The 24,578-nt window shown below is 49.3% G+C and overlaps 13 protein-coding genes across 13 annotated transcripts; 7 read left to right on the forward strand and 6 right to left on the reverse strand.

Moving 5' to 3' along the window:
• Nucleotides 1-101: 101 nt before the first annotated feature.
• On the reverse strand, nucleotides 102-1,310 carry PHATRDRAFT_46122 (predicted protein). The gene is made up of 2 exons (XM_002180580.1): nucleotides 1,160-1,310; nucleotides 102-1,036 (listed from the first exon to the last, which is right to left on the reverse strand). Exons 1-2 carry the CDS (start codon nucleotides 1,217-1,219, stop codon nucleotides 158-160), a joined length of 939 nt encoding a protein of 312 aa, XP_002180616.1. The 5' UTR covers nucleotides 1,220-1,310; the 3' UTR covers nucleotides 102-157.
• Nucleotides 1,311-1,697: 387 nt separating this feature from the next.
• PHATRDRAFT_46123 (predicted protein) lies at nucleotides 1,698-3,504 on the forward strand. Its single transcript, XM_002180379.1, has 2 exons — nucleotides 1,698-2,367; nucleotides 2,518-3,504. The coding sequence occupies exons 1-2, from the start codon at nucleotides 1,924-1,926 to the stop codon at nucleotides 3,376-3,378; spliced, it is 1,305 nt and encodes a 434-aa protein (XP_002180415.1). The 5' UTR covers nucleotides 1,698-1,923; the 3' UTR covers nucleotides 3,379-3,504.
• Nucleotides 3,505-4,051: 547 nt separating this feature from the next.
• On the reverse strand, nucleotides 4,052-4,624 carry PHATRDRAFT_12887 (predicted protein; the record flags this gene model as incomplete). The annotated part of the gene is made up of 1 exon (XM_002180581.1): nucleotides 4,052-4,624. A coding segment is annotated over one exon (573 nt), but the record flags the coding sequence as incomplete, so codon positions are not given.
• Nucleotides 4,625-7,294: 2,670 nt separating this feature from the next.
• PHATRDRAFT_36013 (predicted protein) lies at nucleotides 7,295-9,016 on the forward strand (the record flags this gene model as incomplete). The annotated part of the gene is made up of 1 exon (XM_002180380.1): nucleotides 7,295-9,016. One exon carries the CDS (start codon nucleotides 7,295-7,297, stop codon nucleotides 9,014-9,016), a length of 1,722 nt encoding a protein of 573 aa, XP_002180416.1.
• A 103-nt stretch (nucleotides 9,017-9,119) lies between these two features.
• On the reverse strand, nucleotides 9,120-9,921 carry PHATRDRAFT_36014 (predicted protein; the record flags this gene model as incomplete). The annotated part of the gene is made up of 1 exon (XM_002180582.1): nucleotides 9,120-9,921. A coding segment is annotated over one exon (802 nt), but the record flags the coding sequence as incomplete, so codon positions are not given.
• Nucleotides 9,922-10,482: 561 nt separating this feature from the next.
• On the forward strand, nucleotides 10,483-11,464 carry PHATRDRAFT_46126 (predicted protein). The gene is made up of 2 exons (XM_002180381.1): nucleotides 10,483-10,611; nucleotides 10,981-11,464. The coding sequence occupies exons 1-2, from the start codon at nucleotides 10,536-10,538 to the stop codon at nucleotides 11,397-11,399; spliced, it is 495 nt and encodes a 164-aa protein (XP_002180417.1). The 5' UTR covers nucleotides 10,483-10,535; the 3' UTR covers nucleotides 11,400-11,464.
• A 527-nt stretch (nucleotides 11,465-11,991) lies between these two features.
• On the forward strand, nucleotides 11,992-13,359 carry PHATRDRAFT_36016 (predicted protein; the record flags this gene model as incomplete). Its single annotated transcript, XM_002180382.1, has 1 exon — nucleotides 11,992-13,359. The coding sequence occupies one exon, from the start codon at nucleotides 11,992-11,994 to the stop codon at nucleotides 13,357-13,359; it is 1,368 nt and encodes a 455-aa protein (XP_002180418.1).
• A 91-nt stretch (nucleotides 13,360-13,450) lies between these two features.
• PHATRDRAFT_12808 (predicted protein) lies at nucleotides 13,451-14,767 on the reverse strand (the record flags this gene model as incomplete). The annotated part of the gene is made up of 2 exons (XM_002180583.1): nucleotides 13,451-13,528; nucleotides 13,601-14,767. Coding segments are annotated over 2 exons (1,245 nt in total), but the record flags the coding sequence as incomplete, so codon positions are not given.
• Nucleotides 14,768-16,439: 1,672 nt separating this feature from the next.
• On the forward strand, nucleotides 16,440-17,411 carry PHATRDRAFT_46129 (predicted protein). Its single transcript, XM_002180383.1, has one exon. It carries the CDS (start codon nucleotides 16,453-16,455, stop codon nucleotides 17,332-17,334), a length of 882 nt encoding a protein of 293 aa, XP_002180419.1. The 5' UTR covers nucleotides 16,440-16,452; the 3' UTR covers nucleotides 17,335-17,411.
• A 324-nt stretch (nucleotides 17,412-17,735) lies between these two features.
• Nucleotides 17,736-18,523, forward strand: PHATRDRAFT_46130 (predicted protein). Its single transcript, XM_002180384.1, has one exon. The coding sequence runs from the start codon at nucleotides 17,777-17,779 to the stop codon at nucleotides 18,491-18,493; it is 717 nt and encodes a 238-aa protein (XP_002180420.1). The 5' UTR covers nucleotides 17,736-17,776; the 3' UTR covers nucleotides 18,494-18,523.
• Nucleotides 18,524-19,021: 498 nt separating this feature from the next.
• On the forward strand, nucleotides 19,022-20,559 carry PHATRDRAFT_46131 (predicted protein; the record flags this gene model as incomplete). The annotated part of the gene is made up of 1 exon (XM_002180385.1): nucleotides 19,022-20,559. Exon 1 carries the CDS (start codon nucleotides 19,045-19,047, stop codon nucleotides 20,557-20,559), a length of 1,515 nt encoding a protein of 504 aa, XP_002180421.1. The 5' UTR covers nucleotides 19,022-19,044.
• Nucleotides 20,560-20,674: 115 nt separating this feature from the next.
• Nucleotides 20,675-21,373, reverse strand: PHATRDRAFT_36021 (predicted protein; the record flags this gene model as incomplete). The annotated part of the gene is made up of 1 exon (XM_002180584.1): nucleotides 20,675-21,373. One exon carries the CDS (start codon nucleotides 21,371-21,373, stop codon nucleotides 20,675-20,677), a length of 699 nt encoding a protein of 232 aa, XP_002180620.1.
• A 2,186-nt stretch (nucleotides 21,374-23,559) lies between these two features.
• PHATRDRAFT_36022 (predicted protein) lies at nucleotides 23,560-24,312 on the reverse strand (the record flags this gene model as incomplete). Its single annotated transcript, XM_002180585.1, has 1 exon — nucleotides 23,560-24,312. The coding sequence occupies one exon, from the start codon at nucleotides 24,310-24,312 to the stop codon at nucleotides 23,560-23,562; it is 753 nt and encodes a 250-aa protein (XP_002180621.1).
• Between the last annotated feature and the right edge of the window lie 266 nt (nucleotides 24,313-24,578).

The raw sequence follows: 24,578 nt of genomic DNA on the forward strand, positions 1-24,578 counted from the left end.
TAGCATCCCTCTACCTAACAGGCTTTGAGCAGCAACCGTGTTGTTTGGAATACGCACTGCGGGAGACGAGGTCTCTACATTCGGCGTGTCAGCTATATTCACAGTCAGCCTTGGCAAGCAGCCAGACTAATGTTGTCAAACGTCCTCATGCTGTCTCTTACGCTGCGAAGCGACGGGCGGAATGGGATCCGATGGGACGACCACCGGGTACCCCAGAGTTGGCTTCGGCCAGGACTCGGACCTTGTCGGTAAAGATCTGCACGGCGTGTACCGTTTGCGCCAAAATGGCCAGCTGCTGCAGTCCCTTCTCCAGAGCCAACCCCCGGGGAGGACGAGTTGCCGCCACGGGTCCAAGGTGCCACACTAGACTTTGCACTTTCCGTAACAAAGCCGGATTGTGCGGGAGCGTGCCATTAACGGTATCTTCCAAGAACTGAACGAGAACGTCGACGCGATGCTGAATATTCTCCACAGACTGTTGCGTTTGTTTGGTCTGCTGTACATATCGACTATCCGTAGGATGTTTCGTCTTTTCACGAACGACGCGTTCGACGGCAATCTTTTCGGCGTCCGAGGTTGTGAGTGTCCAGGCGGGAATGGCTACCAGCGCCGAACCACCGTGAACCTGATACAAAGTCAAGGGCAGCTCGTCCTGGTCGACTTCATCGTTCGCGTTTGCCGCAGTAATCGCGTCCGAGCGAGGCACTTGCAAAAGACCAAAGACAAAATTCCGCCTTTGGTAGTGTTCCGCGAGCTGCTTCGTCAAGACGAGATCGCGTTCGAGTGGTTCAGAATCGTCCGACGTCACGCGGTACCAACCCAGCACTCGATGTTGCGGAAAGACGGCTTGATGCAAACCAATGAGAGTGGTGGCGGATTCCGAAGCGTCGACCGGAACGTCGTCGGCGTCTTTGATCTGCCAGTGATGGTCATGGTCCGTTCCGAAGAGCAAACCAACGACGGGGGAATCCGGAGTGAGCGGAGACCCACCACAGGTAATACGTGTATACTGATCCGACATGTTCACAATCGCCAACTAATAGTACAATATGCACAAAGAACATTGTATGTGAGAAAGCGTGTGATTGCTGCATCGTATCGAGTTCACGGGCGATAACAAGACACACACACGCGCAAACACGCACATACACACACGTACCGGGTGCACGGAAGTCCGACGTTCTTCCTCGTGCGGAGAATCTACATCCATCGGAGCCATACTGGAACTCCAAGCGCCACACGAATAGGGACACTTTCACCGTTCGCTATCGAAGTGGAATGCCGGTGTTCATCGAACCCTCCCGAAGAAGCATCATCGGCTTGCACTGCGAGTCCCCGAGTCTTCCCCACAGTACCGGAACTAACCCTATACGGTTTGGCGATTGTTGGGGTCAATTGTGGTAGGTGTCTGAAGAATAGGGGTTTGGGATACAATTAGGATTTGTGACACGAATCGACAGTAAGGCAGCTTCATGATTGGGGCATTCGTATCGGCGCACGCGCTTCGCTGTCTCGAAACGAACATAATCGTAAGCTAGTTCGCAGCCACTGTGCCAGCGATCGCGACGAACACCTGCCGTCACCCCTCTCAACCGGGACGCCCCTCATCGAATACCTAACAAATAGTTAGCAGACACGCACCCTTGCACACGCGCACACTAACGCATTCGCCAACGTAGTTTCATTCAGTCTTCCTACTCTCAGTCAGCGCACCCCTGATTCCCCACCGTTGCGGAACCAAAGTCGGTGGTGTGGAGGCAAGGTGTTCGCATGTTTCGGAAAGGTTAAACCCGTAGCCTAGTCTAGCTAGCACCATTGCAGAGACCAAAGAGTCCTTCCCGTTTCGCGAAACCGGTGAATCAGTGCCGGTCGTGTTGAACCCCCGTCCTCATCAGTCGTAGAAGTCCTGACGCGCATTCCATCATGGCGGGACGCAACGACGTGTGCGGCTTAGTGGGGACTTCGTTCACCGCCAAACGGTGGCTCTCTTTGGACATTTGCGGCTTCTTAGGCATCACACTTAGTTGGGGTGTGCACGCTTACGCCTTGTACGTTCTGGGAGCGTACACGATCGAAAACTCGCTGGCTTCGACCGTGGTCTTCTTTTCCCTCTATATTCCCATTGCTCTACTGGCCTTGAGTAGTTTGTACATGGCCTGGACGACAGATCCCGGCGCCGTTCCTCTGGGAGCACGGCCCTTGACCATTGTACGGAGGGCCAACAGTGGAGCCCTCTCCACGGCACGGAGCCAGGCCCGCGGCACCCGACGCTGTCCCAAGTGTCACGATAACTACAAACCCCCACGTGCACACCACGACAGTGTCACGGGACGCTGTGTCGTCAAGTTTGATCATTTTTGTCCCTGGGTACGTATGCGTGTGTGGCAGCGTTCCGTGTCGATGCTTATGCGTGCAGGCATGCGTATGTGTGTAGGGACACACGTAGATAAGGTTGATTTTCCACCTTCGTCTCACAAAATTCGTTCCGCTACTTACCACTCTTGCAAATTTCTATAGGTCGGCAACGCGGTAGGTGCCATGAATCACAAATACTTCTGTCTTTTTCTACTCTACACTTGCTTGGCCTGCTTGACCTCCCTGCTCCTGCTGCTACTACGCGTCATACACTGTGGTTACGTCAGGGTCATTGAAGAGCACGAAGGCGGTGGCGCCAGCAGCAGCACCGGCCAAACCTCCTCACACGAGGAGGCACTCCCAGCGGAACCCGAAAAATTCTTTCGACCACTGCACCGATTTTTGGACGAAGACAACGACACGGAATTCCTCTTTGCCGAATGCAACGACTTTTACTCCAGTCACTGGGTGTTAGGCCTCGTCATTGTGTCGCTCGTCTTTCTAGTCTTTACCTGCAGTATGGGCTGCGAACAGATGGAAGCTATCGAAACGGGACAGAGCAAGATTGCCCGCATGAAAATGCGCGTTGGTCAAACGGGCACGGAATTTTCCCGCGTCACGGAAGGCTTCAACGAAATGTTCGGGGGTTCGTCGCCCAGAGTGGCGTGGCACTGGTTCAATCCGTGGCAAGGCGTGCGCTATCCCCGCGGCATGGAGAAGGTCGTCCTCGGGTATGACTGGGATGTCACCTTCACCGCAACGCCCTACCAAGAGGACGCGGTCGCTAGCGTGGAGTTGCAGGGCATGGAAGGGGGCCGAGAAGTACAAGCCGAGGCTGCGCACGTAACCCCTCCCGACACGGCCCCGCCCATTCCTTCTACGGTGGTCACGCAAGACGTGGAAATGGTACGACATACTTCCGATATTTCGGTCCAAAGTAATGACGAGAACAACAGCGGCCGGGAACGAATTAGTCGACGAAAACCTAGTCCAGTTGCCTACGACAAACATACCATTGTATGATGCAAGCAATTTTGACGCGTCCGATTAGTGGTCGGCGTCGCCCTTACATATTTGTCTGTAATACGTTGTGCAAAAAGTTTTAGGAACAAATTAATATCTGATGCATTAGGTGTCGCTTACTGTTACTTCTGCGCTCTAGACAACGCCACCTAGCTAGCGCAGGACTTGGGAATTTCGCATGCACTTGCTACCGACTGTATTCTTACGCGGAATCCTCCGCCAGTACAGCTTCCGTAATGCTACTGTTCGGGCTCAAAGGACCCAATTCGTTGACCACATCTTCCTCGTCGTGGTTTTCTTCCTCCTTCGCTTCAGCCACCCCGTCGACAAGTTTGGCCGATCGATTCTGGCTTGCGTTGCGGCTCCCCGACATGTCCTTGGAATCTCGATGGGGATAAGCCAGGGCGTAGAGCAAGTCCAAATGCTTGGAACTGTGCTGCGACAATTGTCCCGGAGGAGGCAGCGACCGTATGACGCTTTCGCGCGTGCGACGCTGGGCGGTCCGCGTGACTACACCAGTGGTGCCGTCCGTAATACGCACGTCGCCGTCGCTGCTACCAATCGAACGGTCGTCGATGGCGCCGTCTTCTTCCAAATTATTGCTGCTGCCGTTGCCGGAACGGCGGACGGCCCGCAGCAAACGGCGATTCCACTTATTGACCACCTTCATGGAGATCATCGAACGCCCCAGACGAAACTGTACGGCCTGGGATGGGGACAGTTCCAAGGGCTTCCGTAAATAAAGATAGGAGCCGTTGGACGAGCCGCCATCCGTAAAGATGAATTCCCCATTCTTAAAGCGAATAGAGGCGTGGCGAGCAGAGACCGTGCGATAATCCAAGACCATGTCGGATCCAGAAGAGCGCCCCAAAAGTAGCGGGCGTGTAGCGTTTTTGCCATCGGGCTTCATCAGGGTGCTAAAGGATAGCTGGAATCGCGTGTTGAAAAGCCGCTGGGCCATTTCGTGCTTGGTGGCCACCAGCAGCGAAACGTATGGAGGCTCCAAGGAGGACTTGAATAGCTTAAGGTGACGTCCATCCTTGAGCTTAAAATCGGACTTGAAGGTACTTTTGCAGACGGAACAGGTGGCGTCGACAGACGAGAGGAAGCAGATCTGGTTGTCGGCTTCCGCCGTATGCCACTTGCGGAGACAATCCACATGGACGTACTTGGTATCTCCGCTACATTTACAGGGAGTGATCATTGGGTTTTCTTCGGAATCTTCTTCATCGAAGCACATGTAGCAGACGGGGCTGTCGCCGGCAATTTCCTGCGGGTGCGCACGGGGCTTGGTAATGATACCGGGCTCCCGTTCGCCGTCAATGGAGTCATCGGAATTTTCTGCCGCAAAAATAAACAGCAACGCACAGTACAAGTGAGCGGACCATTGCGCATTGTACCAAACCACATAGTATACACATTTGACACCAACAATAACGTACCACCATCGGTTTCGGCCAAATCCAAGAATCCGCCGTTGGAGTTGGTGGTATCCTTCATAATCTTCTGAATCCTCTCTTCGGACAATACCTTGTTTTCCACCCCGTCGTGAGTTTCAATAACGACGACACCGACACTGCCAACACGGAGAAAGTCTCCGACCTGCAGCACGTGCGAGGCGGCGGGATGCTTGCGATCTCCGAGCAAGCGGCAGGTTCCGGAATGCCGGGAAAATGCCTCGGGTGCGGGCACCACCCAAAAGTTCTTGCCGTGCGTGGTAACGAGCAACTGACAAGCGCGAGAGTCACTCAGTTCGTACCGCGAGAGTTTCCGTCCAATCTGCGCGGCGTAGGCGTGTCCCAAGTCCACGCCCGACCTCGTCTTGTTGTTGCCTTGAATAATGACTCCTTCCGGTTTGACGTTAAAGGTGGTGAACTTTTTCTTTCCCAACTGCGAGTTGTTGCAGGGATAGACGCGGACTTCGACCTGCGTATCGAGACGAGCGTTGACGTCCGCCGCGGGGTTGATACACCGCACCGGGAGCGGAGGTTCCGCGCTATCCCGCACCGGAGCTCGTCCCCGGGGTGTCGTTGTGCCCGACGACGAGACCGCCCGCGAGTTCGACAAGGCTTCGGTCGCGTTTATCAACTGCGTACGCGAATTTGTCGTTGGCAAGGATGCCGTCGAACGAGGGGTGGAAGCGGCGAGCGGTGAAGTCGCTCGGCGACTCGGGGGAGCGGCAAGGTTCGCTAGAGTTTCCAAATCGGGATTGCTTATGGAACTACCGGCGCGATCGACCGCCGCTTCGTCCGTTGCGACCGGTGCAGTGGACAACGGTTCCGTGTTCGTAGGCTTTCCCCTGATCATGTTGACTCTAGATAAGGTATTGATTGGTATTAAGTTGTATTGCTGGTCCAATAATTACGCCACCAAATTCACGAGTGGTTCGACCAACCGTGTTGTGTGTGTGTGTGCGTGTATTGACGTAGGGTGCGTAACGGCGATGTCTCCTGTAACATAACAAGCAGTCGGGAACGAATCAGTTTGGGTACGACTATGGCTAAATATATCGCAACGCACAAGGGACCCCGTAAAGTCCGAGGAATCGCGGTGCCGGCGGTTATCTTCCTCGACGACCTTCGAGTACCGCTACACCAATAGAATTCACTGTCGTTCCAACGCTTGGACTGCTGACTTCGAACGATACCAACAGGACAGAAAATGAAAGGGTTTCGTTACAATAGAAGATAAAGATACTCACACACTGTTCACCACGGACAAGGAAACGAACCGAGGGCCCAACACCCCGCGAACCCAACGAATGGGGATGGGGGGGGATCGTGAGAGTTGGGAACCCCGTGGTGGAAACGAGCGAGGCCTGTGCGCGGGGGAGAGAGACTCGACGTGTTGGTTCCGCGTGTGGGTTTGGTTACAAGAGATAGTGCCGTGCCGTGCCGTGCTCGCCTTTCCTGCTTCCGTTCAATCCCGTGCGGCTTGAGTCACGGAGTCCACACGCCAGTGACCGCAAATTCGGGTTCGCACGAACGGAATTACCAGTACCTACCTACCTTTTCAGTGAGTGATCGTTTGGCGGTAACAGCGGTAGAAACAATTAGATAAGTGAGAAAATGTCGTAGGTAGGCAAAGCCCTATTATTAGCTAATTTGCTAAAGAAGCTGAATGGATGCAAATCTAACCCCATCCTTATTCAACACTCACCAAAACGACAAAGCATGTACGTCATTGTCACCGTCTGTTGCCCTCCCCCTCCCTCAGCCCGTCTCCCCTGCCCCATAACACATTCACTTCTAACTACTGCTTTCACAAACAAACATACACACATCCACATTTTCTTTGGCCCATCACACCGATCCTTCTTCCGTCGCTGCGCTCCAAGGCCAGGAGTACGCGCGTACCGGACGTTCCCTTTCGTCCAAGCCGAAAAAAAATCGTTGGCAAGGAGTGCATTCAGGTCGCCCCTAACGCCCCATACTCCCCTCTCCGAATCATGTTCCGTTCCTCGGCAACCGTCACGGCCACTACGTTGTACTGTTTCCTTTGGTGCCGAGTGGGGCGTCGCGTGCCCACGACGACGGCCTGGACCCATCTACGTCCACACCTTCGACCCATCCACAGCAGCCACTCGATCGCGCATCGTGTCCAGAGACGCACCACCATAGCCACACGACATCTCTCCACCTCCCGGGAAGCACCCGCGGCGCCGGCGTCCCTCCAAGGCATTGATTGGCTACAGGACGCCGTCGTCCAAGTCTTGAACGAACTATACGATCCCCAACAAGTCGCTAAAGGAAACGTACTCGCCAAATTAGACAAGAAAAAAAAGAAGAAAAAGAAACCCAACGGCGTGGACGACACCAACGATGTTCCGGACGACCCCAAACTGTCCGACGCCGACCGACAAACCTTGATCGACCAAGCCGTAGCGGCAGCCCGACCCTTTGCAAAACAGGATGCCATGGTGACACCCGCCACCAAGACGGAATTCGGAGACTACCAAGTCAATGCCGCCATGGGCTTGGCCAAAGCACTCAACCTCAGTCCCCGCGAATGCGCCGCACAAATCGTCAAAGCCCTGCAACCCAAAATTCAATCGTTCATGGAAGAGCCGGAAATTGCCGGCCCGGGATTCGTCAATTTGCGCTTTCGAACATCGTACTTGACGCAGGCCGTCTCGAGCATGGCTGGGGACGCTCAAGGGCGTTTGGCGGTTCCCCGCACGGCGCAAACACAAAAAATTGTCGTCGACTTTTCGTCCCCCAACATTGCCAAAGAAATGCACGTGGGCCATTTGCGATCCACCATTATTGGTGATACCCTGTGCAACGTCCTTGAGTTCGCTGGACACGAAGTGACCAGACTTAATCACGTCGGCGATTGGGGAACACAGTTTGGTATGCTGGTTGAGCATTTGCGGGACGAGTATCCGGCAGCGCTGCGATCAGACACCGCCGACGATGTGGATCTGGGAGACTTGGTGCAACTTTACAAGGCAGCCAAGAAACGTTTCGACGAAGACGATGAATTCAAGACGCGAGCACGCGAAGGGGTCGTGAAGCTGCAAGCGGGAAACGAAGAGGAGCTGGCCGCCTGGGAGTCCTTGTGCGCAGCGAGTCGCAAGGAATATCAAAAGATTTACGATCGCCTACAAATTGAAGGCCTGGTTGAGCGAGGCGAGTCGTTTTACAATCCGTTTCTGAAGGACGTCGTCGACGAACTTGTCGAAAAGGGTTTGGCCGTCGAGAGTGACGGAGCCTTAGTGGTATATCTGGAAGGATACACCAATCGTGACGGTTCTCCGTTGCCCATGATTGTGCGCAAATCCGATGGTGGCTTTAATTACGCAACCACCGATCTGGCGGCCATGCGACACCGTACGTTGATGCCCCGAGCAGAGTCGGGAGAAAGAGCAGACCGGGTCCTCTACGTCACGGATGCGGGACAGGCACAACATTTCGAAATGGTGTTTGAAGCCGGAAAAGTTGCCGGATTCTGTAGGGAGGGTGCTTCCCTGGAACATGTACCCTTTGGCCTAGTCCAAGGGGAAGATGGCAAGAAATTTGCCACCAGGTCCGGTGAGACTGTCAAGCTAAAGGATCTTCTGGACGAAGCTGTCCGGATTTCTGGTGCGGATTTGAAGAAGCGCAACGAAAACGTCGATCAGGAATTCCTGGACCGTGTGGACAATGTCGCGCGTATTGTAGGTATCGGTGCTGTGAAATATGCCGATCTTTCCATGAATCGCGAGTCGAATTACCGCTTCAGCTACGATCGCATGCTGAGTCTGAACGGGAACACTGCCCCATACATGCTCTACGCCTACGCCCGTGTATGTGGTATCATCCGCAAGGCCAGTGGGCAAGAAGGAACCGGGGCCATTGATTGGCCAAAGGCTTCCGAAATAATGATCACGCACGAGTCTGAGTTGGAGTTAATACGGAATCTAGTCAAGTTACCCGACGTGTTGAACGAAGTTGAACGAGAACTGTATCCAAACAGAATGTGTGACTATCTTTTCGAGACGTCACAAAAGTTTAATCAATTTTACGAGAGTTGCTCGGTCAACAAAGCGGAAAGCGAAGAGATCAAAGCAAGTCGTCTTTCCCTGTGTACAGCAACTGCGGGCACTATTCGCTTACTTTTGACTTTGCTCGGCATCGAAACATTGGAAAAAATGTAGAAATACACTTAAGAGTGGGAACTCTGTCTTAGTCGCTATGCTTCAGTCTCTGTCTTTGTCTTCTTTTTCTTCATCCACTGCTCCAGAGAATAGTCGCTACGACCAGAGTTCAAAAGTGTGGCTGACAACCAGTCTATGGTATCCTCATCGACAATCTCGTCAAAGCGCTGAGTGGGATTTACTACGATCATGCCAGATCCTTGCAAACCTTCTTTGTCTACAGTGAGCCACGCTTGGTAAATGCCAAGTTTAGCCTTTTTCTTGGCCATGTCCTTGATGGACTTGGCGTAGCCATAGCGCCATCGCGATTTTTGTATCATCGGATACCACAGCAAAATAGTGCAGTAAGGATCTCGGTCAAGAATACGCTCCGTCAAGACCTTGGCTCGGTAGAAGTCTTCTTGATCGAGATACGGTGGATCGATCAAAATGACTTTATGACGATCGTCATCGTTGGGAACAAGAAATTCAACGGCATCGGCTTCAAATACGTCAGCCTGCCAAAACAGAGCTCCATCCTTCAAGCCCTCCACATCTTCGACATACAAGTCCACTAAACGGTGTTCGTCTTGCTCCCTCAAAAGCTTGGCCCCTAGCATAGGGGAACCAGGATAGAACTGCATGTACTCGTCCGCCTCTTGAATAGCGTTGACGTAATCATGGACGGCTGGCGGGGCCGTCTGGTCCAGATTTTGAACGACCCTCGCCACGCCTCTTTCAAAATCCCCGCTGGTTTGCTTACTCAAGTCGTACAGGCCCTCACCGGCGTGACAATCTACCAAAATGATGCCGTTCTCGTGGACATTCAGCTGCTCTTGTACACACGCCCGGAATACAACATGTTTGAGAACATCGCAGTGGTTACCTGCGTGCTTGAGGTGCTGATATTCTTCGGGTTTGGACATGCTGTTTTTTTGCCGCTTCAGTACGCAGTTTTTTGATTAACCGTAAATTCGTATCCGGCGTTGCTCTGAATATGTTGGATGTTTGCAATAACCAGCGCTTCACAATCCAGCAACTGCAATCTATACTGTGAACACCAAAGGAAATGGAACGAAACGATGAAAAAGTGCCCCTGGAGACTTTCTTGACACGGGTCATTCGAGACACATTTCTCGTGCCAATCGATCAAAAGGAGTTACAGTTTCATTAACTGTGATATAACGGCGGCGACATGCTTGTTCTTGGGGAACGGGGATCCCGTTCGGTCCGCAGTCGTCCCTCGCTTTTTCGTTCGGGATAGGGTTAGCTTGATTCAGGATTCATATTTTACCGGGACTCCGTCGCGCACCGTTCGACGACGCAGTTTGCCTTCGAACTCTTTTCTGTCTGTCAGCAGCAGCCCTCGACGAGAGACGACGACGCCCGTCGGGTGCCGTCAGACATTGGGCACCGCACCACGGTTGCGCTCGTTCGGAAGGCCGTGCGATCCAAACTCCTCAAATATCGTTCGCAGAAACAAACGTGGGAACAAGTCCATCCTTTTCCATTGCCATCTCTCCGCACCCCGAAATAAAGCATGCACGCTCATTTCGAACAAGTAATCCAGAAGGTGGACGCCTTAATGGCAAAATACCCCACCATTACGCAAGCAGGTAGGTCTACTTTCGTTTGGTCATTTTCTCAAAGATGGTTGAATTCTGGCACGTAGAAAACCTACTCGTTCCTACGTGAGCAACGGCTATCATCACGATTTCGTAGGAGTGGTTTGTATGCATCTGTTTTCGATTACCTCTTCAGGATGGCTGTTTGCTGCAAAGATATTTCATAACCCAGGAAATACAGTCAGAGCCGAGACGATGCCATGCAAGGTTACAATCGCCCCCCGTACATTTTAGCGTCGACAAGTCGCCGACCTCCACTCCGAATCCTTTTTTCCCAGGTCCAGAACTACCTTTCTCGGCACGAAAGAGCTGTAACCGTTCAAGGCGGTGTGACTCACCTCTTCCTTCGAATTATTGCAGATCGACTCCAGCAGCTCGAAACACAAACGGGATATCCTAAGGCCTTGTTTTTTGTCGTTCTTTCCACGATTCTCACTGGGGTGTTGACCCTGATTGGGGGTGCCAAGCTCTTGGTCGATCTCGTCGGATTCCTGTACCCAGCGTACATGAGTTTCAAGTCCATGGATGGCGGATCCATTGACGACACTCAGTGGCTCACGTACTGGGTTGTCTTTTCGTTTCTCAATATTTTCGAATCTCTCTTTGCGTTTGTCGTTAATTTGATTCCTTTCTATTTCTGGATTAAGATTGCTATGGTGATTTGGATGTGGCATCCCAACACACACGGGGCGCAGACAATTTACCAACAAGGACTGCGACCCTTACTTGTGCCGTATATGGACGCGGTTGGCGGAAAGAGTAACAAAAAATCGGAATAGTCGCGAAGCAGGAACTCAAAATGGAAAATACCGAGTCTCTTTTCTATAGATCTTTACTTGAGATTATCTGTTATTCCGCAAGATCAGTTCTTTTGGTATTTACAGTGAAGAGTGTAATTCTTGTCTGTATCGAAGTTTTTCGCTCTTCATCCCACTCTGCAGGTCACATAGACATGGGCGTTGATCGCACATCGCTCATCGTTGAAACATAGAAATGTGAACAAGTAGTACGTCTTACATCGATAATCTGATTCATGATATGGTACCTGCCAAGAGAGAAACTTGCTCGCGATATTATGACTTTTTAAAGACAAGCAATTGAATACCCAGTGCGACTCTAGCCCGCACAACCTGTAAACTGTAAATCCCATTCTCCATACTCGATAAGCGTCTGGACATCTGCAGGTGCCTGCACGTCGCCAACCAACCACCCAACCCTAACTCGAAAATTCATTTCTACCTGACTGTGACTGTGAACAAGTCGAAGCAGAAACCGGAACTTGCCAGTCGGTACTCAAAGCCGGAAACCATTCAGCACCGTCCTCACAATTTCCTCGACGGTCGTCTGGGAGCACGGACTGGGGGCGGAAGTATGGCGAGTGGCAGTAAAAGTAGCATTGTGTGTCACTACGAGGTGCTCGGGATTGATCAAAATGCCGACTTTGAAACGATCAAAAAATCTCACCGAAAACTCGCTCTCAAGCTGCACCCCGACAAGAATCTGAACGATGAAACGACTGCCGAAAAGTTTCGGATCGTTCAGCAAGCTTACGAGTGTTTGTCCGATCCGGCAGAGCGCAAATGGTACGACAAGCATCGTGACGCTATTTTAAAGGGGTGGTCTGCCGCATCGGGATCCGATGACGTGCATATCGTATTCGATGTTGTGCCGTTCATGTACGCAGGATGCTACAAGGGTTATTCCGATAAGGATGGCGATTTTTTCGATGTATATGGAACGGCGTTCCAACAAATACTCGATGGAGAACTCGCCGCCGTAGCTGAAGCTGAAAATGATCATGTATTCGTCTCGTCTCTCCCGCGAGACTTTGGAACGTTGAGGAGCTCCTGGGGTGACGTGAGCGCTTTCTATCAGAGCTGGGAATCCTTTACGAGCTCGTTGAGCTTTGCTTGGGCGGATCCCTACGGGCCCTTCGACGTTAAGGAAGCGCCAAGTCGATGGGTTCGTCGTAAAATGGAAGAAGGAAACAAGAAAGCCCGCAAAGCGGCAAAGAGGGAAAGGAATGAAGACATTTTAGCTCTCGTGAGTTTCGTCAAGAAGCGAGACCCCCGGGTGAAAGCCAGAAAGGAGCAAATCGAAAGAGAAAAGGCTGCTAAAGAAAACCAGAAAAAGGAAGAAGCCTCCCGAAAGAAAGAAGAAGCCCGGGAACTGCGAGACCAGTGGCGACAAGAAGCCGAGGATGCCATGGCCGAGGCCGAGCAAATGGATCGGTTAGCTGGACGAGTAAGATTGGCTGATTTAGAAGACGACTACGACTACGGCGGCAGCAAGAAAGGAAAAAAGAAGAAAGGGAAGCAAAAGGGCGGGAAAGAAAAAGAAGGCTCATATAATGAGAAATGCGGCAAAAAGCGGGACACAGACGACGAAGTCGAGAACTTGGGCTCAAATTTAGAGACCACGTTGAAAGTTGATGGGGAAATAGACAATCACGCTCCCCTCGACGAAGATCAAGGAATTGACAGTGAATGCGAAGGCATAGAACATTTCATAAAAGAAGATGACCTTGACAAACTTAGAGGTGAAAGTGAGAGCGACATTGATAGCGAGAGCGAAAGTGAGGACGAACCAGACTTTTGGCGGTGCGAGTGCTGCAGAAAGGATTTTCAGAGCGAAGCCCAGATGCAAAATCATATGAGAAGCAAAAAGCATAAAGAAGCTTACAAGAAGTATGAAATGAGACTAGCCAAGCTGGGTCAAGAGCTCTTTGATGAATTGTAAAATGGAAACACATGCTAATTTATTGCTCTCGCTGGTCTCCGCTTGTCCCACAGCAAGCCTTGGAAAGTTTGCTCGCCTGGTTCGTTTCTGCAGGAAGATCAATTGCTGGATTGCCATCGAAGAAATTTTCAGGTTTAAGGCTAAACCCGGTTATTTCGCACGGCATCACCTAAGAAAGAGAAAATGTAAGTCGACAAAGTCTTGTCAGCACCCTGAAACATTGATTCCATTATACACGTACCGGAAAGTCTTCCACTCGCGGAAGGTGGCAAACACCGAAAGCATGCCATAGTACGATATCTTCTTCAGCCACGTTGCGGTTGCCGGCCGTCCAATCTGGAAGTCCAACCGATCCGTCTCCTTGCGGTGTGTACTCGCCAGACGGGTAGCGTTCGTCATCCGCATGGGGCGTTACCCAAAGATGCGCCTGTGCAAAGGCGCCTTTCTTTGCCACAGCCGATGACGGGTCTACTAGCATTATTGGGTGCGCTGGTCCGCGAGTAAAAGGAACCAATTTGTAGGCCGTAGGTTTTCCAGTGATACGATTTGTGACTCCAGAAGAATTCGAAACTTTCCAAACTCTTGCTTTATTGGAATCCGCAGTTCGTACAGCGGCCTTTTCTGTCTCCAGTTTGTTCTCTACTGCCATAAACGCATTACCATATGGATTTTTCTTCGGATGAAGAGGCTGTGCCACTACGTCGATTTCGGAGACCGAGTTCTTTTGCCCGTCGACTGCCATGTCCAGCCGGGCGCAAAACATGTGCTGATGCACTTGAGAATTCACACCAGGAGATACCATCACTCCGTGTGTCGGCAAGCCGTCTTCTTCCATGGATGGTAGATTGGTTGATAACTCGCCTGATAGCTTAATTTCGAAATCGATCATACCATCCTGTTTGAACCTCCAATAGAACAAATACTCGTAATTGACTACCGTTGCAATCGAGCTAATGACCAATTCACGAGACCGACGCGATTCACTATGTCCATTCCGATACTCGACATGCTTCCACAATATACCTTGGTCTTCCTCATGCATGCAAATCGCCTTTTTCTTCACATAGGGCGTTCCAGACGAATCTGGCAGCACGGCGTCAAAGTAATGAATGTGTCCAAGACAATCACACCCCAATTCGAGAGAGTTCGCACAATATCCTAATCCGTAGTCACCAACATCAAAAGCACACTTTCGGTGATGAGGCGGATAAGGATCACCGTACGGAACGGCCATTTCGACGAGTGACGCGCGATGCAAAATCGGACGTCCTGCGTAGCGAACGTCATGCAGAACCAAGCCTTCGCGGTAGTTGAATCCCACTCGAAAAGACCACTTCTGCCAGGTTACCAAATTTCCCGTTACTTCAAATGATGGACCATCCGGTTGGACGACGTCAAGTGCCTTCAACAGGTCTAGACGCCAAGTCGTCTCCAAGTATGAGTTTGTCCGCAGCAAATCACGATGATAGTTCACCGACTCTGTAGGAATTTTAGGTGGCGGACGATCCATACCACCAATATGCACCACCTGCCGGGCATTTAAATCAACAACAGGTAGAATGTCGATAGGATGAGCGTAATGATTGTCTTCTAGAGCTTGACCATATTGACGATGGTACAAAAAGGTTTGCACAAGCCGTGCAGGAACTTCGCTCCCCTTGTTCCACTTCGTCAAAGCCCAGTCTTCCTCTGAAGCCATATTCACGCTCCATGGATCGCATGCCACACGGGTAATATCGTCAATATTGTACCGCTCCTTCAAGACAGCAGCGACTTCTGGAGAATTCTGCACGATTGATTCCGCCAGCTCGCAATCGTCTGGTGTGAACATGGGCTGCGTGCCATTGGGCAATATTTTAGCATCGGCTATCTTGGGCTCATTCTCATTGGAAAGGTCGACAATGAACTCCGTGGCGCGGCCGGTTACCGGATTCAACGTCACCACCTCCGCTTGGCGCGGAAATAGTGAGGCACCAGACTCCAATCTTTGCAAAAGCTGCTTCTTCGGGGGCTCTTTTAAAGAGACGGCAACGAAACGAAGCTTCTCCGATTTGACATCGTCATTTGCAGCAACTCCGACGTATGCACGAACAGCCCCAGACGCAGTAGTGATTTCGGTAGCAGTCAGTGGATCTAAGGGATGCAGTTGGGTTACAGATGTGGTGGACCCAAACCATCGTTGGCCTTTTTTTCGGGAGACGAGGGGGATACTCCCAAGCGAGACGGGTATGCTACGGCGCGAGACGTACAAATCAAGGGTTTTCTCATTTCGTTTTTGCGAAGCAAGGCTTTGTATGAGAAGACCCGTTCGCTTCCCAACCGAGGGTCTTCGGGACTCTCTGGCAAAGAATCGGCCTATTGCCACTTCCAAAGTCATGGTCCGACAGCCAGTACAGCGAATGCTCTCTTCTTTATTTCAGGATGGCTTTTCTTTGCCGGTGCAAGCACTGCCCCATAGAAAAGAGCACAGAATGTGCTTTCCAAAGCTTACATTAGATATTGCTGTTCTTGGTATCTCTGTCCGTATCATATCCTCTCTGTATTCATCTTCCCAAAGAACCGAAGGAAGTAGTATAGGTAGTAGATGTTGATGTGATACAGCATTTATAGTCAAAAGAACAAAGCTATTCAAATGTACAGTTTAAATTCAAATTACCTGTCCCGCTCATTCTATGCTATTGATCATTTGTTTTGTCGCTCTCTATAATTCGGACGAACTTTTCATTGACTCTTTCGTGTCCATCTAAGAAACGAAAGCGGTGCAGCTGGCATCGTTCTTTGTAGGTTAGAATTCCTAAGCATTTTCCTGTGCATTGTTGACGTGAGACAATTTCCGTTTGGCGCGAGGGAACCATGAATGAAATTCTAAGTTTCATATGCTAATTTTTTCTATGGTCTCAACTAGAGGTCCTTCTCCGTCTCCTCCACGACTGTCAACCACTCATCTCGAGATAACATACCCCTTTTTTTGCCCTTCCAACGGCAACCGGAAATAACAGGCCGAAACCAGTATTGACCCGAGCCGCTTCCAGAAGCAAATATTTCGATACAGAAACGAGGCATCAGACACGACGTCGATTCGACCAAAACGTGATGCTGGTGTCAACCTTGCTGTCAAGCCTCATCGTCACATCTTCCTACTCGCTCCTTCCTAGTCAATTTATGATAGAATACAACGCTGCCAACATGAAACTACCGTCGCTAGCAAGCAAGCCCGAACATGCGGTTGTCGTCGCCGATCCAACATTCTGGGGCCCATTTGTGCCTCGAGATACCTTCACTACATCATCGTCCTTTTCAGAGGAATCGCCGTCCGTCGCTGAGTCTGACGTATCGTCAATCGGTGAATTTGACTCCGAGGACGTTGTCCAAGGAGCCGTTTCTCCCAGGATACCCCTCCAGTGGGTTTTCAAAGGGCTCACATTGTGGTTGGAATACGAACAGTACGACAACGACCTGACCAAGGCTATCGAGCACGCTGTTCGAGTCTACGGTACAGAGCGTATTCCAGTTGCACACTCAACAGCTATTTACGGCATGACTCATTTATCTGAGCAAGAAGCCATCGGAAAGCTCGCCAAGGTCTCAGAGGTAATAAAACGCTGGCCAGATATGGACAGACCTCAGGGCGTTACACAGGACATCGCGCAAGAGGGACGACCAGGGCAGGTTTGCAGTATTGCGTGGGCTGAGCTTACACTTTCAACCAATAATGATCACGAGCGCGCTTTGGACGAGCTCTACAAGCTCTTCGACGTTCCTGCCAAGCGGGAAGGAAGTTGGACACCACACATTAGTTTGGCCTATGACAATCCCGAAAACACTATCCTCAACCTACCGGATACGTTTTCCTATGTGATGCAGCATCCATCTCTTATGAAGGGGCGACGCGTCAAGGCTATTTCGCTCTGGAATACTGCAGGAAAGATGGCAAACTGGCAGTGTTTGGATCGCGTATTTTTCACCAATCCTTAGACAAAATCGACGACTTTTTCCGTTCCGAATAGAGATTTTGGAAGCTCTCTCTATAGTCTACCGGAGACTTGGTAGATGGTAAAGAGGGATTAGATTAGATTCACCCTAACATTAATACATATTTTAGACCACACATTTTGGAAGGTGTAATTCTTCGTTTTTGTTATGGAAACGCCAATAGATCAAATCGTGTATGACCAAGTGGTCGAAAATGGACAGGGCCGTCCGTACCTGCCGGCCGTCAGCTTATCTGAGCGACAAGAAAAGAACGAGTACCGGACGGGTTGTCCATACAGCTACCACTAATTTACTGGTAGGTCCCCTTTTCATCAGATTTTTTCATCAATTGCTTTCCCATCAGAAACTCCATCCAGAGACCATGGGCAATATATTATAGCCGACAACACCAATCGACAGTGATAAAGGCACCGAAAATATCACAATGGAAAAAGCTCCACCTTCAATTTGCAAATGGATACAAACGCTGGAGCTGGGATATTCGGATGTGGACAAGCCTCCCGATGGAGGAATTTGCTTCCATTGCGCAGGACGTCATGCCAAGCTTCTCAAGTGTGCTCGATGTAAAGTAGCCACGTACTGCCAGCGGGATTGTCAGGTAGAAGATTGGAAAATCGGAAAACACAAGCTTGCCTGTCAATCTTATGCAAGGGTAGGGCCTTCGATGCAAATTGACGACGAAAACGACAAGCAGCAAGCCTGCAATGAGTTGTTTGGCCGAATACGATTTTACGTGTGCCCGTACGCTGTCCACAAGGCGACGACACTTGGAAGAGGATTTCTCTTTATTCAAAGCGACCGCACACTCGCAACCATGTCCTTAACTTTGCCAAAGGATAGCTACGGTCGTCCAACCGACAATCGAGCTCTGTTGATATATTACCTCACTCTCGGTGAGTTTGATGCGGAAGTTTGTCGAGAAGACTTTGAAATGGCTACAGTTCGCACAAAACTTCAAGAAGCAGTTGAAAACTACGATGAAGAGGACGAAATTGTCATTTTGATGCGCTTCAGGTGTGGCCATGTCTCCCTGGGCACGTCTGCGTTGGTTCCAGACCATCGGGTATGTAAAAAGCTCGGAATTGACTACTACTCCGAAAGCACTGCAGCGGCCCTTCAGCTAAACATAGACGATAGTTAATCATATCTGACGGTCGGTGTTTCGGTTACGTAAATCAACGATGACAAGCCGTTGATGTTCCCCAAGCATAGATTGTAAACGTCGTTTGCTATATACTCCTTCTGTACCTTCTTCATTCCTAGAATGAATGTTTTTCGCAAATACAATAGTGACTGCGGGATATAGATTACATTTACAGTTAGTTTTTGTTTACAGTTAGTGATAAAGTGACTTCATTTATTTTAACCGTGGCCGAACCTCACCTGTACAGGTTATGTTGGTCGTTTACTGTTAACAGATTTTGCGGACGTACCTATCTCTCCTTGGCTACTCTAGCTAGGGATCGTTTTTCGCGCGCAGGCTGGTAGTGGAAACCTAGAAAAGGTCGCCGAATTCTGTATATTACACCACGTCCATACCACAAAATTATTGGTCATATTCTGTCTAGTATCAACGTCTCGTATGTTCCAGTTGCGCGTCTTTTGCAGTCAGGAATGATCCAAAAAATCCTCCGCGGAATACTGGAGGAAGCACTGTGCAGCATAATATCTCTCTTAACAATAACAATCACCATGACGATGACATTCCTCCTTCAGTTACTGGCATTCCTGGGTTTGTCCCGCCATATTTTGGCAGAAACCAATAGCTCCACGAGTAAGGTGTATGTGCATATTCCGTTCCACCTGCACAACCCTAGCGGATTCGCTCACGTGCAGGCGGAGTTTGGTTTTCAACACACATCTGGTTCGATTGCGGAGTACGTTTATTATCTCGACGACCATCTGTGCAGTCCACTCGCTTTTAATAAAACAGAAGGATACCCGTCGCACAATCAAGGTTTGAATCCGCCATTTATTCTCCTTGCAAACGCGGGTACATGTTCGGCGGTCACCAAGGCTCGGCACGCTCAACAAGTAGGGGCTTCCGCGCTGATCATCGCGGACCTGCACTGTAATTGCGACGACAAGGACTGTACAAAAGCCTTTCCGAAAAGTGAATGTCAAGAGAAGGATCCCAAGCTAGTCAACGATGGCTCCGGAAATGACATTTCTATCCCTTCATTCCTCATGTTTAAAGGGATCACCTCCCAAGTCAAGGAAAAGCTTGTTCAGAATCAGCCTGTTCTGATGGAACTTGTGTGGGGTCTCCCCAAAGACGCTACTAAAGACGCCAGTCTTGCCCTCTGGTACCATCTTTGGACTACCGCGTACGATCCGTTAGTTGATGTATTGACCTACCATAACGTGCGCGCTGTCTCCAAGGCATTAAAGGGTCATGCCAAATTCACGCCGAGGTACTCCATCATTGACGGTACCCGTTTCAAGTGCGTCAACGGACCCCAGGAAAATGGACCTTGCGACCACTTGTGCACTAACAAAGGGCGCTACTGTACCACGCATGCGACCAATTTGAGTGGACATGCCATTGTGAAGGAAACCTTGCGCCGGCTTTGTATTTGGGAGCATTTTGCCAAGGAAAACGAAGATCCCTGGTGGGAATATGTTCTCTACCACAAAGAACATTGCAGCGAGCCTCATTATTTTGCCAACGAAACTTGTCTTACAAAAGCGCTCGTACATGCAAACGTGGACTCGCATACGGTCGAGGAGTGCATGAAGGATGCTGGGGACACGGAAGCGGATGTAGCAAACACTCTTTTAGACGAAATGATCCAAAAGCAGAAGCAATCGAGCGTCGTTGCACTCCCCGCAATTACTGTCAACCAGGATGTTTTAGATCACATGTCTTCGTGGTCACTCTTTGAGAGCATTTGTCGGAGATACTGGGACTCGAAGGTTTCCACTCCTGAAATATGTGTCAAGTGCGGTGCCTGTCCCAATATTATAGGTTGCATCGAGGAGGGTCACTGCGTTGGTTTCCACGATAAAAGTGACAACGAGAACAATGCGCCCACCGACAAGAAGGAAAACAAAAGGAAAAAGGCCTATCATGGGTGGAGGTTCTTTTGGTTCATTGTGATAAGCTGTCTTTGCGGTTTGGGCTATTACCAGTACAAGCAACAACATGGATACGGCGACCGGTCAGGTCCGTTTCAAGGATATCTGCAGCTCAGCAGCGATCCTTAGAAATTGCATTGCTTCAGTGGGTGTTTCTCTACAGACAAAGTTCTTGCACATCATATTCATTGAGAACTACATGTTATTTAGTGTGTGGCACGGGGCTCACTATGAAAAATGTCTTTCAAGCAGCGGCCGCCAAAAAGGGTTCCTGGAGAAGAGTAGCATTAAGTAAAAAGTTGATTTTCGCCTGGAACAGCATTGAGGAGGTGTGATCGTCGTCGTAAATGTAAGTTGCAACTGAATCGAGAAAACGCATAAGACAGACAAAGTAGCGCTGGCATTCTGAGAAATCGGACAGCTCAAAACAAACTTCAGCCAAGTTGTTGAATACGGACATGCACACCATGTCGACCACAGCATTGCCTGTGGCCGTTTTGAGCACACCCACAGCGACCAAGAGCATGTAACTTTTTTGGTATAATGACATAGCCTTAAAGAATTGTATTCGAGATTGACTCCCACTGCATTCAAATCCCTTCAGATGATAGACAATTGCCAAGTTAAAGATGACTATGCTAGAAAACACAGTGTCATTCACCGACGATTCGAGGGAGTAAGCTGTGATAGAAGAAAGAAGGTTAATGCCTGAAGAATACATGAACGGTGTAGATGACGAATTGTTGGTTACGGAGTAAATGGCAGCTGGAGCAGATGAAGCTGGTTGAGTCTGTGACCATCGGAAACTTTCTTGGGGGCAATTTACATCTCCTGATACGTTCATCAGTGCCGTTCGGAAGAGGTCAAAAGCCTCAACGAGTTTACCCTCTTTCAGGCAGAGGACACCCTTGTTGTTAAGATTCACGGCAATTTGTCGGCTCATGGAAACACCGAGATTTAAGGCAGCCAAGAATTAATCGACCCTTTGGTACATTTACAGTCGATCATCCACCTGTTTGTTTTGTGCGGCGCGATGGTAAAAGCTCAGAGACTGCTAGTATAATCTCCAGGTTGTGCGCCAAACAAAAAGTTCTCCCAACGATCAAATCATGGCACTACTGTTCTCCAGTACCGGGAATCAAGTTTTCCTACTTTCATTTTGTTTTCTGGAAGGCCCCTGAAATGAATAATAAAGTTTTGCAAAAAATCCTTCAGGCGAACTTTATGTGCTTGCTTTAATATAATAACAGTATTCGAAAATGGATCGAAAAATCTGTGGAGTCGCAGTCGACTTAGAAAATGTACTTACCAGTTTATATTCACTGTCAAATGTGACTGTGACAGTATCTTATTCTGAGATCACACTCCAGCTAATCTTTTGTAAGCAATCTATTTGATCATAATATTCGACTTTGATTGGGTTGCAGATAGACTACGCTTTGATAATATTGGTATCATGTCGGGTTTTGGTCCGCCTCTCCCCATAAGTACACCCTTATCCCGCCAAACGACGGGATCAGTCATCTTGAACGGAGTAGAAATTTAATTTTTGTTCCCGAGAACTGCCAGGGCAAAATATGTAGAAAGGTAGGACAATTTGTCGCCAGTGCAGGCGCCCGCAAACACTGAAGCTTGCGTAGATATCCGAGGCAAGTACAAAGCAAATTGGATTAAGCAGGTCAATTTGTGTCAACGAACCACCTTTTGAAGCTTGCTATCAAGATCCGTTGCCTATTTCTGCTGCTCTCCATCTGGAAATGATGATAAGTTCTACCTGCTTACGAGTGTATTTGTAGAATACGACGAAAGAGTAGAAGTTTGGGGGAAAGCCTTGTAGAGGCTCCGATTGTTTTAATTGGTAGGTTTTTAGATTGAGATTGTGAGACTAAAATATAGATTCCAAAATGAAACCTTTTGTGTTGGAAACAGAATGTACAAACGTAGAAACCCCGTAGCCAATGTACTGGCTATCGAACCATTGACATAGTTTTTGTCAAGATGATTGGATCACCTATGTGATCGCCAAACCATCGAGTTCGGATGGTGCCAACAGTATCTGTTGACAACTTTCATCTAGGGAAACCGTATGGTAATCAGGAATATCTGTTGACAACTTTCATCTAGGGAAACCGTATGGTAATCAGGAATATTTTTTTCCTAGCATATCAGGTTTGATAAGACGAGTCGTCTTATACGCCTGATGCAACGGAACCAGAGTTGTGTATGTTGCAAACATTTGGGTGCATAACGCAAATATTTGGTTTCCTATGAGACGCTTCGTATTTTCCTCCGGCATGCCACACACGGGTAATGAACCCGACGAGGACAGTCGTCTGGCCACTGCGTCTGTCCTACGACAGAGCCAGGAAAAAGGAAATGGCAACGTGGCCAAGATCTAGAGCTAGTGAATCCTAGGTAGATGTTCCAACAAACAATGCTAAGACTAAGCAATTCTATCTACAACGTAGTATCAAATTGTAGCATTTGCGTGGCTATAATTTATCAATGAGCCATTCTCTATGGAAGAGCGTCAAGAATAATTTTATACGTTTAGGATCTACGCACGCAAAACAATAATTTTCCTAGGATTGTTGGTCTCGATACCATTCTATCGCTAAGCACCTTTCTTGAGGAATACTTTACCTATTTTAGCGAAATTCTCCGCCACAGTCATCCGAAGGCGGCACGGACGCTTTCCAAATTTCGTCACAACAGAAACTACGGAGATTGCTAACAACCGAAGACAATCTGTTTACAGTTAGAAAGACAGGGGCTTCAGCCATGGTCCGCTACTTGTGGTAAAGGTAGGGCCGGTGAATGGAAATGACTTTGCGATATCATAGGGTTAGTTCCGGTCTGTTCCTTCCCGTCTTTTATTTTGTAGCGACTAGCCACAAACCCTGCTTTTTGTGGCTTTTCTACTCAGCAGAGCCGGCTGCTTTCCAACCTCCAAAAGCAATAGACAGGTGCAATGCACCAGCTGACAGGAGTCTTAAATACGTGTAGCCCCTAGCTCCCTAAAATCAAGCTAGCTCCGTTTTCGAGAGCTGTAACAGACCAACATACATTCGAGGCAATGATATCATCGACTATGGCTATAAAACCAGAGGTTATGTTACTCTTTCCTTTTTACGCAGCGTTCGCAAAATTCGGGGTTTTCAGAATGATTGCATTTAGTAGAAAGTTGCGCTTGTGCTGTTCTATAGCGTCGCGAGCTGCGGGGTCATCGTAGAAAATCGGGGATATTGCGTACGCAAACCGATACAAGCTATCGAAATAGCGCTCGGACTCTTCGTAATTGACGAGCTCGAAACAAACATGCGCCAAATTATTAAACAGCGCCATGAACAGGAGATCCACCATTGCATTACCAGTCGGCATGGGGGGGATGCCGACATCCAGCAATAAAACATACGCTTTCTGATACATTGACAGTGATTTTGTTAATTGGGATCCAGAATAAGTCTCAAGACCATTCACATGGTAGGCGACACCGAGATTGAAAATTATAATGCTGGATACTGCGATTTCATTGACTAGATTGTCACAGGAAAAGGCGATACCGGAAGGGAGCAAGCGAATCCCATCAGAATAGACAAAAGTTATTGAAGCACAAGAACAGCCAGTTCTTTTCTCTTCGGTATCTTGAAATGCGGAATCTTTCACTGCCAATGATTGGTACAGTATAGGCCCAGACTTCGTGGTTCGGTCGGCCACCAACGCATCGACAGTCTCGCTACAGTGGGGGTCAACAACACATATGGTCTGAAACAAAGCCTCCCGAAGCAACTCAAAAGCCTTGTTAAGATTCTGGAATGTAAGGAAACTCACTGCCATATTATTGAGATGCACTGCCAATTGCTGGTTCCCGGTAGATGCCATAGTCAAAAGACTTCAGTACCGTGCGGGTTTTGAAAAAAAAACGAATGTGGGCTGCTTTCGCTGAAGTAAAAAAGGCAACGGAGAAATGTGTTTTACGCGGTGGAGCTAAAATCTACTACGGACAACAATTATTGCGGTATACGCCTTCGGTCAAACTGTATCTCTAGATCTTAGACTGTGAATGGATGCGGACGTGTTGGAAGGACGCTTGCTTGCGCCATTGACACGCTTCCGCGGGAGTCAATTAGTTTCAGAACCAATATAAA

This window comes from Phaeodactylum tricornutum, chromosome 9, assembly GCF_000150955.2.
Source record: "Phaeodactylum tricornutum CCAP 1055/1 chromosome 9, whole genome shotgun sequence".
NCBI classification, from domain to species: domain Eukaryota; phylum Bacillariophyta; class Bacillariophyceae; order Surirellales; family Neidiaceae; genus Phaeodactylum; species Phaeodactylum tricornutum.